This window comes from Tyto alba, unplaced genomic scaffold (genome assembly GCF_018691265.1).
Source record: "Tyto alba isolate M040663 unplaced genomic scaffold, T.alba_DEE_v4.0 Super-Scaffold_48, whole genome shotgun sequence".
NCBI classification, from domain to species: Eukaryota; Metazoa; Chordata; class Aves; order Strigiformes; family Tytonidae; genus Tyto; species Tyto alba.
Genome location: NW_024881324.1, coordinates 15428882 through 15444110, shown reverse-complemented (window position 1 = coordinate 15444110; position 15229 = coordinate 15428882). Strand labels below are relative to the sequence as shown.

At 40.6% G+C, this 15229-nt stretch overlaps 1 protein-coding gene across 3 annotated transcripts in view; it reads left to right on the top strand.

Annotated features, from left to right (window-relative positions):
* Positions 1-15229, top strand: part of MYLK4 (myosin light chain kinase family member 4) — an 85076-nt gene that overhangs the window by 11553 nt on the left and 58294 nt on the right. For 2 of the 3 annotated variants that reach the window (XM_032991970.2, XM_032991969.2), the window contains exon 2: positions 4169-4427. In XM_032991970.2, coding sequence (XP_032847861.1) covers positions 4169-4427 — 259 coding nt within the window. Of the gene's footprint in view, positions 1-48; positions 243-4168; positions 4428-15229 lie in introns of those variants that run through there. The other variant, XM_032991971.2, reaches the window with a different exon arrangement.

Genomic DNA, 15229 nt, shown 5'->3' with positions numbered 1-15229 from the left:
TGGCGGCCTGGCGCCCCTGGGGCAGTGCGGGGCAAATTCCTCAGAGCCAGAGGCCCGTCGGCCTTTGGCTCTGTCTGTAACTCGTACTACTGTTTTTCTACCTGGACAGAAGATGTTGAAAAATTCATTTGGGATGTGCAGTATCTGTGTGGGCTCGGGCCGTGACTCCAGGGCAGTGTAGGGTGGTCGCTACTGGTGTTAGCGGTCGCAATCGTGAATAAAACTTAACCTACACAAAGCAGGTAAGCAGGCACTTCTTTATTCCAGTGCTGGGGAACACGGGATAGCTCCACCAAAGACGTGTTCACCGACAGGTACAAACACAACATATTTATACACTTTTTCAGCAGAGTCATAGTGACATAAGATCCGTAGAACGCGCGCTTCTTAATTTGACCTCTATAATTATTGGCTTTCAGTTACCTCACCTTGCCTGTATTCCTATTCTACAGAAATCATTGTTCAACTTTACTGATTGATTTGAATACAAAGAGGGGAGGGTAATGATTAGCATATTCATGTTATTTCCTGGAAGTCGTTATCATATACAAATGTCCCTAACACATGCGTGGTTATGTTGGACAGGGGTCCACTGGTGGTCATTAATAGTCTTCCTCACTGGGTCCACTGATTGAACCTCATCCTTGCGCATGCTCATTTCATCTTTGGCTGATCTTCCAAACCAGACCCAGTCTCTTCTGGTACCTATTGTTTTGACTCAAGGTCCATAACCAGTACCCATTATTTTAATTCAGAGTCCATAGCGATTCTTATAGTGATCAAGGCACACACCATACTAGTTACCTATTCCTACTTTATATTCTCATAGCTGCTGTAACTCCATTTAAAAATCAAAATCATACTCTAAACTAAAATCAAAATAATACTCTAGGTTTCAAGCTATTTTACGAGGGTAACTGCAACACTGGTTTTGTGGTGTTTTGGGAGTGTCAACCTGGTCGTTTGTTGAAATATGTGGAAGCTGCATTCTCAGTTGAAGAGCTACCAATAATATATATATTTTTTTTTTTTTTAATAAAGAAAATATACTCTTGTATTACATAGAATGCAGAGCAGGTTGTATTTGAAAGAAAAGCATAGTAAGTGGTGCTGTTTGCATCCTAATTTACCACCTGAACTTGACCCACTGGTAATTCTTTCCACATTACACCTGGTTTTCTTTCCTAAATTATATATTTAGATTTAATTATATACTGTTACATAATCATTCCCAGCTTGTAAATTTCAGGTTAGTCTAATGTGAAGATGTATTAGGAGGTAAACAACTCAGACTACTGGCTAATGGTACCTGTCCCCAGGCTTAAATTTTGAAAATGTCTGGTTTGCAAATAGTCAATGGATTAGAAATAAAGTTTTTATTTGAGGTGAAGGTGGAGGCCAGAGGGTTGAGTTTGAAGTGAAGTACTTTATGGTCCATCATGTGAACCTAGTTCTGGCTGAAGGGGTTATGATCTAAAAACATGGTGAAAGAAAAAGGGATCATTTGTGGGTTCTTTTCGGCTGGTACCTATTTGCCTGTTCTTTTCTACTTCTGATGGGTTTTATAAACATTTAATATATTGTTTACATTATTATTGTGCAAGTATATTTATTTTCTGCTATTAGGTAGAAGAAGCAGTAGGACTGTAGGTATATACCCTCTGTGCGTACAGTTAGGCAAGTTTTTGTGTTTTTATGAGGTGTGTGTGGTTTCTGGGTGTGTAAGTGAAGATGTGGTTAATGAGGAAAGATATTTTGCTTGAAGTGAGAGATTGGCTTGCTGAAGATGACCCAGAAGAAAGCATCTCCCAGGCCAAAGTTGGGTAATATAAATGATGGGGCGAAGGTTTTCGCCCTTCTTTGGGGGAATTGGAGTTCGGCAGCGATTTGAACTGTTTTGTTTTGTTTTGTTTTAAATAAAGTAGAAGGCCATAGCCTCCCATTGCTCAGTGGCACATGACCAGGGTGGGATTGTTTCTCTGGGACTGCAGATGTGGCACTTGCAAACAAATTTCTCTGTGTGTACCTCAGAAACTTTCTGTTGTTTAGTTTATTGTTTCAGGGATATGTTAAGGGGAGAGGGCAATCAAGTTTAGACTCAATCCTAGTCTCTGTTTGGTAACAGAACCCAGTAATTCCTTCAGGCTTGCCATCCCATTAATATTTTCCCAGATAGCTGATCCATTGCTCAGCTTGAAGGAACAACATGTCCTTTCAGTAGAACATGTCATTCTCATTAGATGGATGGCCACATTTGGTGATCATAACCTAGAGGATGACGTGCACTTTGAAGAGCTAGGGAGAGCCTGAATCAACTTTCCTTGGTTTCAGTCACATCAGGCCAGAAGTAGTCTTCACTCTAAAACACTGTGGGATTTGAGTAGCTGGAGTCATGGAGGGAGCGGGAGGGTGTCTGGAAACATCACCTGTTTTTTCTGACAGCTTTGGAGTATGTTGCATCACCCCTTGGTATGGAGTAGATTGAAGGATCTGTAAAATAATGGCTCAAAGGTTAGGCAGAGCTCTTGTGGTATGTCACCTGCAGTTGTCGGTGCATTTAGGAAAACTCAAGAACCTGCTCTTGAGAAATGGGGGAAGAAAATCTTGTGAAGTGTCCTTTTGCCTGAAGGGGATGGGAAGGGATGTCAGAGCCATGAGAGCTGGTGATGGAGGCTAGAAGCAGCAGGCATGGCATTTTTGCATGCCAGGTGCACAACTTCGTTGGATGCTGAATGTCTTACAGTCCCATGATGGTGTCTCTGCATCTCAGAGACTAACAGCACTCTCTAGGGCTGCAGTAATGTAGTAGCAGCAATCTCTTTGGAAGGCTCATTTGTGAGCTGCAAGCTTGCACTGTCCTTTGCTGTCCATCATCTATAAGTGTCACCACTAGCAAGCCACCTCCTGTGTCACACGTGATAGCATGTGGCATCTTTCACATCTGGGAAGATTTTGGAGGGCTAACAATGGGCAGTGCAGTTACTTGATGTAGGTGTACATCTGATCTGTGGCATGTGCACAGATGTGGGGTCGAAACACTGTGAGGAACGTTTTCTCTTGGAAGGTGTTTGGGTAAAAATAACTGATTTAATTGAGTCTCTGGTTGTACATTGAAAGATATTTCTCTGTGCTGCTAATGACTGTAAGGTTGTATATACATTCTTAATAATGCCATATAATTTATGGTATTTATGCAAGTTAAAATGAGCTGTGTAATGAGATTGACCAGATTCAGCTTTCTAGAGCTAAAGCATTAACGCTGTGCTTTTGTAACTGGGTTTCCAGTACAGTGAAGGAAGGGTTGCAATAACAACAATAAAAATGCTTTTGTCCTCTATTTCCGGGGTATACACAGATCTTCCAAGTGAAATTTTAGAGTACTTTCTCTTACTCTTTTAAAATTGGTTGTGCAAAAGGACATATTTACCGAGTTGTTACTTGGCAGGGGAGGAACCCACCACCTTGCTGTGGAATAAAAGCCCTTCTACAGAGAATTAATCAAAACTAACAGCTTGACTTGCAACAACTTTCCAGCCAATCTTACCATTAGACAAAGCCTTGATGATCCTACCTCATAGAAATGCTGAGCACAGTGAGGGCCTACAGTGGGAAGGAACCCAGCTGAGGACTGTGCTCTTCTGCAGCCTTCAACAGAGGGCCTGAAATTACCACTATTTTGGCAACTATCTATTTCCATGGTATAGGATAGTGGCAAGGACTGTGTTCAAGCCTAAACGACTTTGTTTAATACTGAAAATCTTAATGGACTTACTAACAGGGTCCTTGCACGTCAACTTGCTGGAGCTGCAACAGAGAGAAGGAGAAAACGTTGAGCAACAGTGAACCACTGAAGTGGTTAAAAAGTGGCAAGTGATCCATAAGCAAGGTTTGCAAGCAACAGCAATATTTATAGATTTGGTAGAGCTAAATAGTTTCTATGAACAAATTAAATTACATTGGTCTTGTAGCCTGCTTGAATTATCAGGTGTTGAATGGAGATGACTAGGTAGAACGACATCTGTGAACGGCTAGTGCTGTTAACTCTACATTTGTGTGTTGGTTCAGAAAATATAGGCAAAGTTGAACTATAAAATATTGCAATGACAGCAATTTTCTAAGCTATGCATGAATAACACTGATGCCTCTTAATTGTCTTTCTTTTGTACAGCCAAGAAGGAGGAGAAATCAGAAGGTATGAGTGTTCACTGGTTTACGAATCTAAGGTGGAGAGGAAAACAGACAGTAAATTAACTGGGCACAGTATGAAGCTACTTAAGATTAACAGGCTGGAAGAGATCAATGCACGATACAACAGCAACAGACTGGAAAAAACAGCCTTTTTTCAGAGCATGGAAAAAGTGGAGAGGACTAGAAGCTTTCAGGAAGAAAAATTCAGTGAATCATATCCTGTAACCGAAGATGAAAAGGTAACTAACTAACTGCATAATGAATTGTAATTTCCCAAAGCACTGTCTCTTTCTTTATTCAGCTAAAGAGTTTACTATGTGCATTTCCCAGTAGAGCTGGATTTTTCATTATCATCTGTGAAAATGTATTTCAGTTCTGAGAGACCGATCAGTATCTTTTAATCTTTTGGATTCATAGAAGCAAGCACGTGTGTTTTTATTATATGGTTTATTTACAGCTGGGCTTACATTCAAAAGTTGTAAAGAAGTTGTGTGGTTCTGCAGCTCTTCAAAATCAGAAGGTAAACATGGATTGTGTTGGATTCATGTTCTGAAAGCATTTGTCCTGTCTAACAGCTCTGGAGTTAGTGGGGACTGAATGAATCCTATGGAAAGAGCAGATTTCTCAGAGGAACTAAGGCAGCTTTGTCCTTCACTCCCCATTAACTGGGGAGCAGGGCATGGTTACATGCTCCGTGCCATGCTTGTGGGGCAAAGTGTTGTCCAATGTAGCTCTGTGCTGTGGCTGTGTCCAGTAAAAACAGTGCTGGGCATTATGGTATAGGGTCTCTGGCAGGAAAATTACTTTGATAAGCCAAAATGCCTTTAGAAATAGCAATGTATTTCCTTGTATTATGCTTTTTCTATGGGGGAGTCTAGAGGAGACGGTATTTTTATTTACATGTCATTTAGACAAGAACTGAGAAAATCTGCTTGCAATAGGGCAACAAGGAATTATTTTTACATACCAGTTTGTGAAAAGACTTGAAAAAATTGTGGTGTGACTGTTTATGCTAATATGGTAGAGTAGTTTTTAAAGTATTCTGAATATTTTTGTATACAGATGTGTTACGAAGCAGACTGGGAGCCCAGGGAGTCGTAAAGCTTCTGTGATACCCTCAGGTTCAATTAAGGTGAAATAACACCAAACAACCGGTTAAAATGTTTTACTTGCAGTAGAAACAACTTAAACTTGGAAAAGGATAGTAAGCATTGGTGTCTTGTATTGATAAATCTATAAGAAAGGAAAGAAAAGAAGAGGAAAGGAGAAGAGTCCGGTCACCACCCCTGGTTCCAGCGTTGTCTCAGGTCTGGTGATCTTGGGTGGTGAGTGCACACAGAACAAAGTTTTCTGTTGCCTTTTAAGTTCATTTTATCATCTGATTAGCACACTAGACAAAGAGAGGCAAGTATTCCAGGAACTCATTTCAGTGAGAGATGATGAGGTCTTGTTCCCTCCTACCACTTTTACTTCTTCTTCCTCTTTTTTCTTCTTGGATAATTGTCCAGCTTTTAGCTTATCACTCTTTTTTTGAGGCTTATCTAAGGAATTTAGCACTACATCAGCAAGGAAGTGGAGCCCTGCATCCTTCCATACACTCCATCCTTTCCTGGGCAGCCTTCCTTACACTAATCACAAAGGCCACAACTTGTCCTTGATGCTTTCTGTGCGAGGAATGTTTGAGGCGTTGATTCTTTCAGTTCCTTACAAGATGAGCATTGGTGTGAAGTAAATTTCATGATGTTTTCATTTGTATTCACAACCAAGGCTGAGTTTTTGGTATTTCTTAATCTGCTGGGTCACTTTTATACAAAATTATTCTAGTCTTCAGTAAGTTACTACAATTTTTACTTTGTAGAGAAAGAAAATTATCTGTTTATTAAAACAGACAAAGCGTGTCTCATATAAGTAGGATAAGTGGAGAGCAGTGACAAGAGGTGTTCCTCAGGGGTTGGTATTGGGACTGATTCTGTTTAACATCTTTGTTGGCAACACGGACAGTGGGATCAAGTGCACCCTCAGAAAGTTTGCCAATGACACCAAGCTGTATGGTGCAATCGACATGCTGGAGGGAAGGGATCCCATCCAGAGGGACCTTGACAAGCTTGAAAGGTGGGCCTGAGCAAAACTCATGAAGTTCAACAAGGCCAAGTGCAAGGTCCTGCACGTGGCTTGAGGCAATCCCATGCACAAATATAATCTGTGTGATGAGTGGGTTGGGAGCACCCTGTGGAGAAGGACTTGGGAGAAGTACTGGTTGGAAAACTGACTGTGAACCAGCAGTGTGTGCCCACAGCCAGAAAGCCAACTGTATCCTGGGCTGCATCAAGAGAAGTGTGGCCAGGAGGTCGAGGGAGGGGATTCTCCCCCTCTACTCTGCTCTCATGAGACCCCACCTGCAGTGCTGTGTCCAGCTCTGGGGCCCCCAGTATAAGAAGAACATGGACCTGTTGGAGCAAGTCCGGAGGAGGCCACAAAGATGATCAGGGGGCTGGAGTACCTCCCCTGTGAGGACAGGCTGAGCTAGTTGAAGTTGTTCAGCTTAGAGAGAGAAGGTTCCAGGGAGACCTTATAGCAGCCTTCAGTGCCTAAAAGGGGCCTACAGGAAAGATAGGGAGGGACTTTTTGCAAGAGCATGTAGTGATCTGACAGAAGGTAGGTTTAGATCTGATGTAAGGAAGAAATGCTTCCCTGTGAGGGTGGTGAGACCCTGGCACAGGGTGCCCAGAGAAGCTGTGGCTGCCCCCTCCCTGGAAGGGTTCAAGGCCAGGTTGGACCGGGCTTTGAGCAACGTGGTCTGGTGGAAGGTGTCCCTGCCTGTGGCAGAGGGCTTGGAACTAGATGATCTTTAAGGTCCTTTCGAACCCAAACCATTCTGTGAATCTAAGATTCAGTGTGTTTATTTTAAAGAGTTTCATTTAGTGTTACAGTCAAAATGAGAATTAAAAGAAATAAATCTGGGTGTTCAGGGTTTGGAGAGTGTTATTGGCTCTTTTAAGATAGTTTTCTTCTAGTGTGAAAATCATAACTTGCACATGTGAGAAAGTAAAAACTGCTGTTTCTCCCATGTAGCTCTTCCACTGAGTTTTGTCTCTTTGGGGTCAGGAAGAAGGCTGTGAGTACTGCTTTGCCTGTGTTAATGTATGTTAGTTTGATTATGAATTGCAGATAGTAGCTAAGGTGGTGGGATGTTCTCTACCTTTTTGCTAAAAAATCTAACCCATTGCCTTGATGCCTTCTTCAGTCTAATGGTTGGAACTGGCTCTGAGTGCTGTAAGACAAGGAAGGGTTTGGAGGTGCAGTATGGGAGAAAGGAATACATTTAGAAGATGAACAGCTGGTGACTAATTGCAAGCTGGAGGAATAGCTCTGTATTCCCATTTTAGCTCATCAGTCTCCTGGGGATAAGACTTCAAAGGTGAAAAGCAGACCAACTGAACTCTGGTAATACACCTCACTGGAGTGAGGCTTCCAGATACATAAACATTAGTTCTATTTCTCCTAAGCTTTTAAAACTTAACTTTCACACATTTTTTTTTTTTTTTTTTTAGGAATTTCTTGTTGGGATAGAAAATTGGTCCCTAGCTGTGCTATTAATGTTCATGAAAGGAAATCCAAGACCTTCCTTTGAAAGGTCTTAGCTTGGTCCACTTGCCTTCAGTTTCATTGTACTGATCAAGAAAGGAAGGAATGAAGATTGTGCTGACAGGAAATACAGTAAACTTTGCTCAGATGTATGCATTTACAGGTGTATGCTTGTGGGCATATGTATGTAATTTCTGTGGATGAAGTCCTGCTTGCTTTGAAAACAGTGACAAAACACGTATTCGCTTTAATGGGAGTAGGTTGAAACTTGAAAGAACATCTAGAAAAGAGTGGTCAAAGTGTGTACTTGCTGAAAGAAATAATGCTGTCTGAAGGTAACTGGTTATAATTAAAGGAGAAAATGATCCCCTTTTGTCAAAACAACTATTTTTCTAGATATATTTTTTATAAAATAAGCAAAGACAATTTTAATTTTTCAGTATAATATATTCTTGTGAAAACAAAACCCTAACCTTAAAAAAAAAAAAGAGAACTATGGAAAGCAAACCCACCAATTGTTGACCATCAGTTATGAATAATGACTTCACAGTAGTGTACATCCTGTGCTGTCAAGAAGCTGGAGTGTTGCTTTCCTCTAGATGGCACTCTGCCACAGCAGCTCTCCACCACGACCATTTTGCTCTTGGAGAGAACACCTGAAAATAACTCATGACAAAACTGCTTTTTACCTGTTTTACATATGTTTTGTTCAGAATGTCTGCTTGCCTCCCATTTGTACAGTTGCAGCATGTGTCTCTGTATGTGGGCTAGGTTCTGTCTTTAGGAATGAGCGCAAAGTTTTGCTTCAGGTTATACATTAACGAGTGAAAGAGATTTTGTTTTATCAAAGCGGTTTTTATGTGTGAGAACCAGATTAAAAGAAGAATAAAAATCCAAGTCTGTCCTTGACCCATTGCACTGGATAGCCACACCAAGAGGTTGTGCTGGTCCAAGGGATGGGGTGGAACAGGGTAGGAACAAGCAGGTGTGAGAAGGTAAAACCACCTTTTTTGACAAAAGCCAGCTTATGGAAAATACTTCTCATTGGTATTTTGTTCATTGAGTTGGCAATACAATTTTCCATGCAAAAGTATCCCTTTGATGATATTCTGAAAGCAGTTTAAGGACTAACTTTGAAATATTTAGCCCGGCTGGAACTATTGTATATACTCAATATTTGGTGTTCAGTTAAGCTAGGCCAGGGGATGGCTAATTGTCCCCTAATTCCTTGACTCCAGTCAGAATGTGATCATCCTTGTCTCCTTTGAGCTCTCTTGACAACCACCACAATTTCTCCAGCAGTTACTTTCTCTGCAGCCTCTGTGTTGGAGATGGCTGTGGTGGTAATGATACCTTTGCGAGTTCCTTTTTGCAGGGGAGGCCAGAGTCACGGCACTATTTCAAACAGGGAAAAAAATGATCACTGTTGTGTAATTAACCCAAAATAACTTTCCTCTGCTGCCAAACACTCTTCAAGATACTGATCTAAATATTTTGACATAAATCTATTTCTTGCTTTACAATTTTAATCAAGAACAACTCTTTAACAAAATCATGCAAGGGATTCTGTACATTTGCAGTGAGACATCTTGAAGAAGAGATCAAAACTCTCAAGGCTTTCTTCAGCCTTGAAATCAAAGCACCATGTCTACAGCTTGGATCAGTATGGTCAGAAAAGTGGAAGTGGACTTCAGCTGAGTTTGGGCCCATTTCTTTTACCAACCTGCTTCTCCGCTTGTTTTCAATGCTGTGGTCAGTCATTGTGTTGCCAACCTCAGCCTGGTGCAGCTTTACAGAATGTCCGTTCTGTGGTGCACTCTTCAGGTCCCCAGTTCATGGTACTCTGTCGTCGTGTGGCAATGTGTGTGATTCCGTGATTTCAGGCAGCTTTGTTTTATTTAATGCTCCCAGTTCCCATGCTTGTGAGAATGTATGTCTGTCTGTCTCAGAAAGAGAGGAGTATCAAGGTTTCCTGACTGAAAAAAAAAACACAACTAAACCCACTCTCCTCAATATGACAACTACATAATAACTCAAAAAGTGACTTGAGAGTGCTCTGAAGTCTCAGAAGCCAGAAGCTGACAAAGTACAACAGTCATTATAATTTTTGAATCTCTTGACTTTTTTCAAATGATGTTTTCAAGTGATGATTGCTTACCATTTCCAGTTTTAAGATCCTGTTTTCAGTTGTTTAAAAATTTCCCAGGTTTTGGCTGCTGAAGCCAAAAAATTTCCATGCAGAATTTGCATCGCATTGAATTGCTTGGGAAAATTCAGCAGAAGCAGTCTATCTGTTTCTGGAAGTTTTAGGGGAAGGAAGATACCTTGATGATACTGCAAGTCTCACACCTATATGGTTGAAGTGATCGGATACCTTCATTCCTTGGATCAAGGACTTGATGGATCGCAGATGAGCAGATGCTGAATATGAGATGGAGAGACAGCGAGGAGCCACTTTCTGCATGGTGGTTGTTTGGACATGGGAGCAATGTAGATAGACTGCAAGCACAGGAACAGAAGGAACTACAGACAGCTTTTCAGACTGACCTTCTTGTGCATGTGTTCCATGACACTTTTTAAGTGACTGTCTTGAATTTTGCTCTTTGCGTATTTTTTTCCATTTCTTGCCTATTAAAAGGGAAAAAAAGATGACCTGTGACCTGAACTGCTAACTGCAGAGGGATTGCACTAACAGTTTGCTTTCGTTTGAGAAGCTCTGGGATGTCAGAGTAATTGCCTTTCAAGTCTGTGCAATGCACATCTCATGTGTAGATCCCTGCACCTGTTTCAGGCTTGTCAGTAGGCCATCACTTCTTTTCCTTATAGGTTCAGGGTATGTGTTGAAGTGTGAGATGGGATCCTGCTGTGTGTCCGAGCCTTGTCTAGCTAGGTGGTACTTACAGAGCTGGAGAGGGTTTTGAGGGTGCCTGCCAAATTGCATCTGCTAGAGCAGGAGAACTGAGTTAATCAGTTGATTAAAAATAAAGGGATGGGTCTACCCCTGCAAAGAAATGCTGTCTGGATTGCAAGTAGTTTCTGCTTTTTGGCTTCATATCTCTGGCACACCTTGTGGACTGCGTTAAGCTGTGGAAGAAAGAAAGAGATCCCTGCATCTGGAAATGCACAGGTAGTAGATGTACTTTTAGTAAGTTAGATATATTTCACTGGTCAGTATTGATGTTGTTTATCTGGATGACTGTTGCTTGTGTTCGGATGTAGGCAGTTAAACCTCTCTGTTCTTTCACGGAGCAGCGCATATTCGTCTCTTTTACGAGAGGCTGTCTGGCAGTAAATCCTAGACAGTTGATGTGCTTTTCAGGAAGGTGCATCCCTCCCCTTGCTGTCGGAATGCTTTGTCTTGCCATCAAAACATGACGCATCCTCTAGTGACCTCTGCTGGGTGCTGTACAAGGGTCTGCCTCGAAGTTACCGTCTTTGGCCACAGTGGGAACAAGGCTGCCAGCTCTTCTTATGGGACTCGGAGATCCCCAGTAAGGCTCACGCCCGTTATTTTCCTGATGTTGTCAAGGGAACGCAGCATTATCTCCCCAAAGAAGAAGCATCACTTGTTATTGCATCACTAGATGTTTCCATCAAAGATAGTATGTATGATAGCTGTGATTTCCCAGGAAGCAATATAGTGCAGTGATAATACATCATATGTTACTTCAAGAGCTTTTAGGAGAATTCTTAACAGGAAACATTGCTTAAACAAAAGAAATATAAGAGTTTAGAAAGGCAAAAAGGTAAACTCTTTTTCTAAAGTAGCTCTAAGGATGTAGATTTCCATAATGCTTAGAATTTTAAATTATTTGCTACAAATGATTTTTTTTTTCTTTCTGTGAAGAGATCCACCTGCAGAATCTGAAAGCTGATTTCATGTCAAAGGTTTGAGATCTGAAAAGTCTGCAACCTCACATTTGTGTATTCATCTAGTACTATTAGACAAAAGTGCCATGACCTAATGTGAATACATAATGGAATTTTTCACACATTGTGCAAGGAGCTCACAGGACAGTGATAAGGAGAATAATTGAAATATTACTACACATATCAGCACTTAAGGTTAATAAGATTCATAAAGAAATCAAAGAAAGCAAAGAAAAAAATAGTGTAGAATTCTTTGTGTACTCTTCCATGACAACCTAAGAAGCTCATTATATGAATGTCCTCTAATCCATCAAAAAATTGTTCTTTCAGAAGTTCATCCTAATATTCTTCATGGTAAAAGCAAACCAGCCAGATTTTATTAAGGTTTTTGATGCTGTTTCCATTTATATTGATTCTGCTTCTATGACATATATGCATGGATAAATAGAAAGAAAAGAGAAATTAAGGGAACGCTTAGAAAGTGAAGACATGTTAGAAATGCCTTTATCTGTGTTGTTAATTAATTTGGTAGTGTCAGTTAGTGAATGACAATTTTTTTTTAAACATTCACTTTAAGTGATGATCTTTTAAGTCCGTTCTTCAGCCAGCTTTATAGAAGATGAAGAGCTAGCTGTTCAGTACCATTTTGTCAAGGAGAATGTTGTCTCTGATATGCAGATCTGTCGAAGCTAAAGTTCAGTCACATTCAATTGCTGAAACCACTAACAGTGTAGAATTGTGCATTTCATACAAGACAGTCAAACAAGTGGTAAAGAGAAGATAATTAACAGACATGTAAAAAACAGACTAGCACTGTTCTTTCTATAAAGTGGTTTCTATAGATTCACTGACAAGTAAAAAATATCTAGTCTGTGGTTGGTGGTTTGCATTTTGTCTCTGATGCAGTCTTAAAGCTGTTACTGCACTCACAGATGAGCATGAAAAAAAATCTGTTTTTTTGTTTATGCCTAGCTCACTAAGATTTTGCTTTTTTGCTTGGGTGAATTGTAGTTTACTAGGAAAAAGAAGTTAATTTCATGCCACTGTCCTATTTCTATTGCAATTATTTCAATTTCTTTTTCAGTTTTTAAGACCTAAGGCCAGTGTATTAAATGGTATTTGTTAGCAAGAGAATTATATCCATTGCATTACGAAGAAAACAGATCTTAAAATACTCTGTGTTAAGACTACCAAAGATTGCTTTCTAGTCCTTATCTGCAATGAAGTATTTTTTTCCTGAATTTTGTGTAAGTCAGTGACTGTCAGAAGTCTTTGCCAGTTTTGTTGCACACATATTGAACATACTTTTGAAATTTGGAGGGGTAACATCTGTCAGGTACTTGTTTTTTGTTTGCTCCTCATATAAGTTACATTTGTTCTTTTGAGTTTAAAGGTTTCTTGTGAAGTGCAAGTTTCTCAGGCTACCTCGTAAGTCCTCACAGATAGGAAGGTGGCATGGACTCAGAAGTATTTCAAGAGCAGGGCAAGTGTCCTTGCCAGGGACTGGCAGTAGGGCTGTGCTTGTGCAGGGACTCCTGGATATCTGAATCCTTAGCTTTGTGAGGAAGTGAGCCAACAGCAGCCTAAGACCAAGATTGCTGTGTCATCTCAGGACCCCGTGGCATGTCCATTCCAGGCTTGTCCTTCCCCCTCTCTTTCTAGAGAAGTATTGTTGTCAACTGCAAGCAAACCATTCCTACAATTCCTAGAGTTCCCTTGTTCCTCTGCATGCTCATATGTGTCCTGTGGCTCTCAGACCTGTGAAGGTTTGGACACATGGCTAGTGTGATCAGAAAAGGCTGGTGATCTCTACCAGAGTTCGCGTTTGAGATTGGTACTTCCCTGAACTCCCAAAGTGAGGAAAGAAGGGGGATGAGATCTAAAGAGCCCTATGGGTCTCGCTTACTTTTCTGTGGTTCTGGAGAAAATGTGAGTTTGGCTTCCTAAGGGAGTGTGAGGAAACAGTGCTACCGCTACCCTTTGGTCATGATGCTCCTTCCTCAAAAGAACATTAATCGAGAAAGAAAAATTAGAGCTATAATAAGTTACTTTCAGTAAATCTATTTTCTTTCTGGATGTGATACTACAGCAGAATACTGCTGCCAGTGGCAGGTAACTGTACTTTTGGTAAGCCTGTATCTGTTCAGTGGGTTGTAAAGGGCCTTTGGTAATAATTATATGTGTCGTTATGAGCAAGAAGAGACCCTAACTGAGACTGTGTGAGGCACAGTACAGGTCGGAACCACTCCACGGAATTCATTGTCTGAACAGGTACAGAGATGGATGAAGAGTCTCCTCAGGTCATGCTCTCAGTCAGTGACATTTGTACAGAGACATTTGTAATATGAAAATGAAATTGCTGACTCTGTCTAGTGTCCTCTTTATATAGCAATATGCAGAGAATCTGAGGGGAGGTGTGCCTCCTGAACCCTCAGCCGACTGAAACCCAGCCATTTCATGAATGCTGATTACTTTGCAAAGGTCCTACACCCCATTTGGTCCAAGATCTAAAATTTCAAAAATCTGTAGCAGCTTTTAGGTGTTTTCTCTATTTTTCTGGTGTTCATTTACATGCAATTCACTCCTTCCTCACCCAGTTCATTCTTCTTGGTTTTTATTTAGATCCTATGAATACCATGGTGAGATGTTTACCATAACCTTTGGAATACGTGACTGTTAAAACATATGAAAATCAGATCAGTTCTGTTACAGCAAAGGCATAGTTACTTATTTCAGTGTAAAATATGCTGGATCTTGTCTGTCTTCCCTTAAAAACTCCTCTTTGACCTTAGATGCATGGCTTAGCAAAGAATTCTTTTGGCCATGATCATTCAGAGGTGTCTTGTTACAAGTTACCTACCCAGCCAATTTGTAATATATACCGAGGTGCAGGGAGATGCATCCAGATAGTCCCCATGACCTTTCTTTTCTGGCACCCTTGTGCAACGTCTAGTGGACACGTTTATCAGAAGTCACGGTGCAGTAAAAGTGACTCTTCAGTGCTGAGCACAGCATGAGGATTCCAAACAAGGGCCCTTGCATAGGAGAGGTCACATTTCTGTCACCTTGAACGGAAACCTCACGTGTAATGAGCATTTTGAGGAGATGAGGATCTTAATTTTTCCCCTTATATGGACAATCTGACATAATTCCTGGTGTTTGGTCCATCTGTGTTTGCCAAAAATGGTTTATTTTTCACTCCCAATTTCAACAAATCACTTAATTACTTATATTAAAAACATAACTGTTTGTTAGGCACACATTGTATAGTATGTAAGGGAGGATTTCTTTTTAAGTACTATGTAGTCAAGTACTTTTAATTGCTTGATTGACATTTACAAATTAAATTCCTGAGAGAAATTGAAATGGGATTTAATATGACCTTATGCTAAAGAAAGCACACAGGATGTTGTTATAGTACACATAAATGAATTTGTTAATGATACTAAAAAGATAGGAGAGTATTTTTCCATAGTTCCCTGTCTTCAAGACTAACTAAGCAGACATACTGGTACACAAGATCTCCATAAGTTCATGCCTGGATCAAAGAGTGATGGAGCAGATACGTGGGCAGATAGGTTTAATT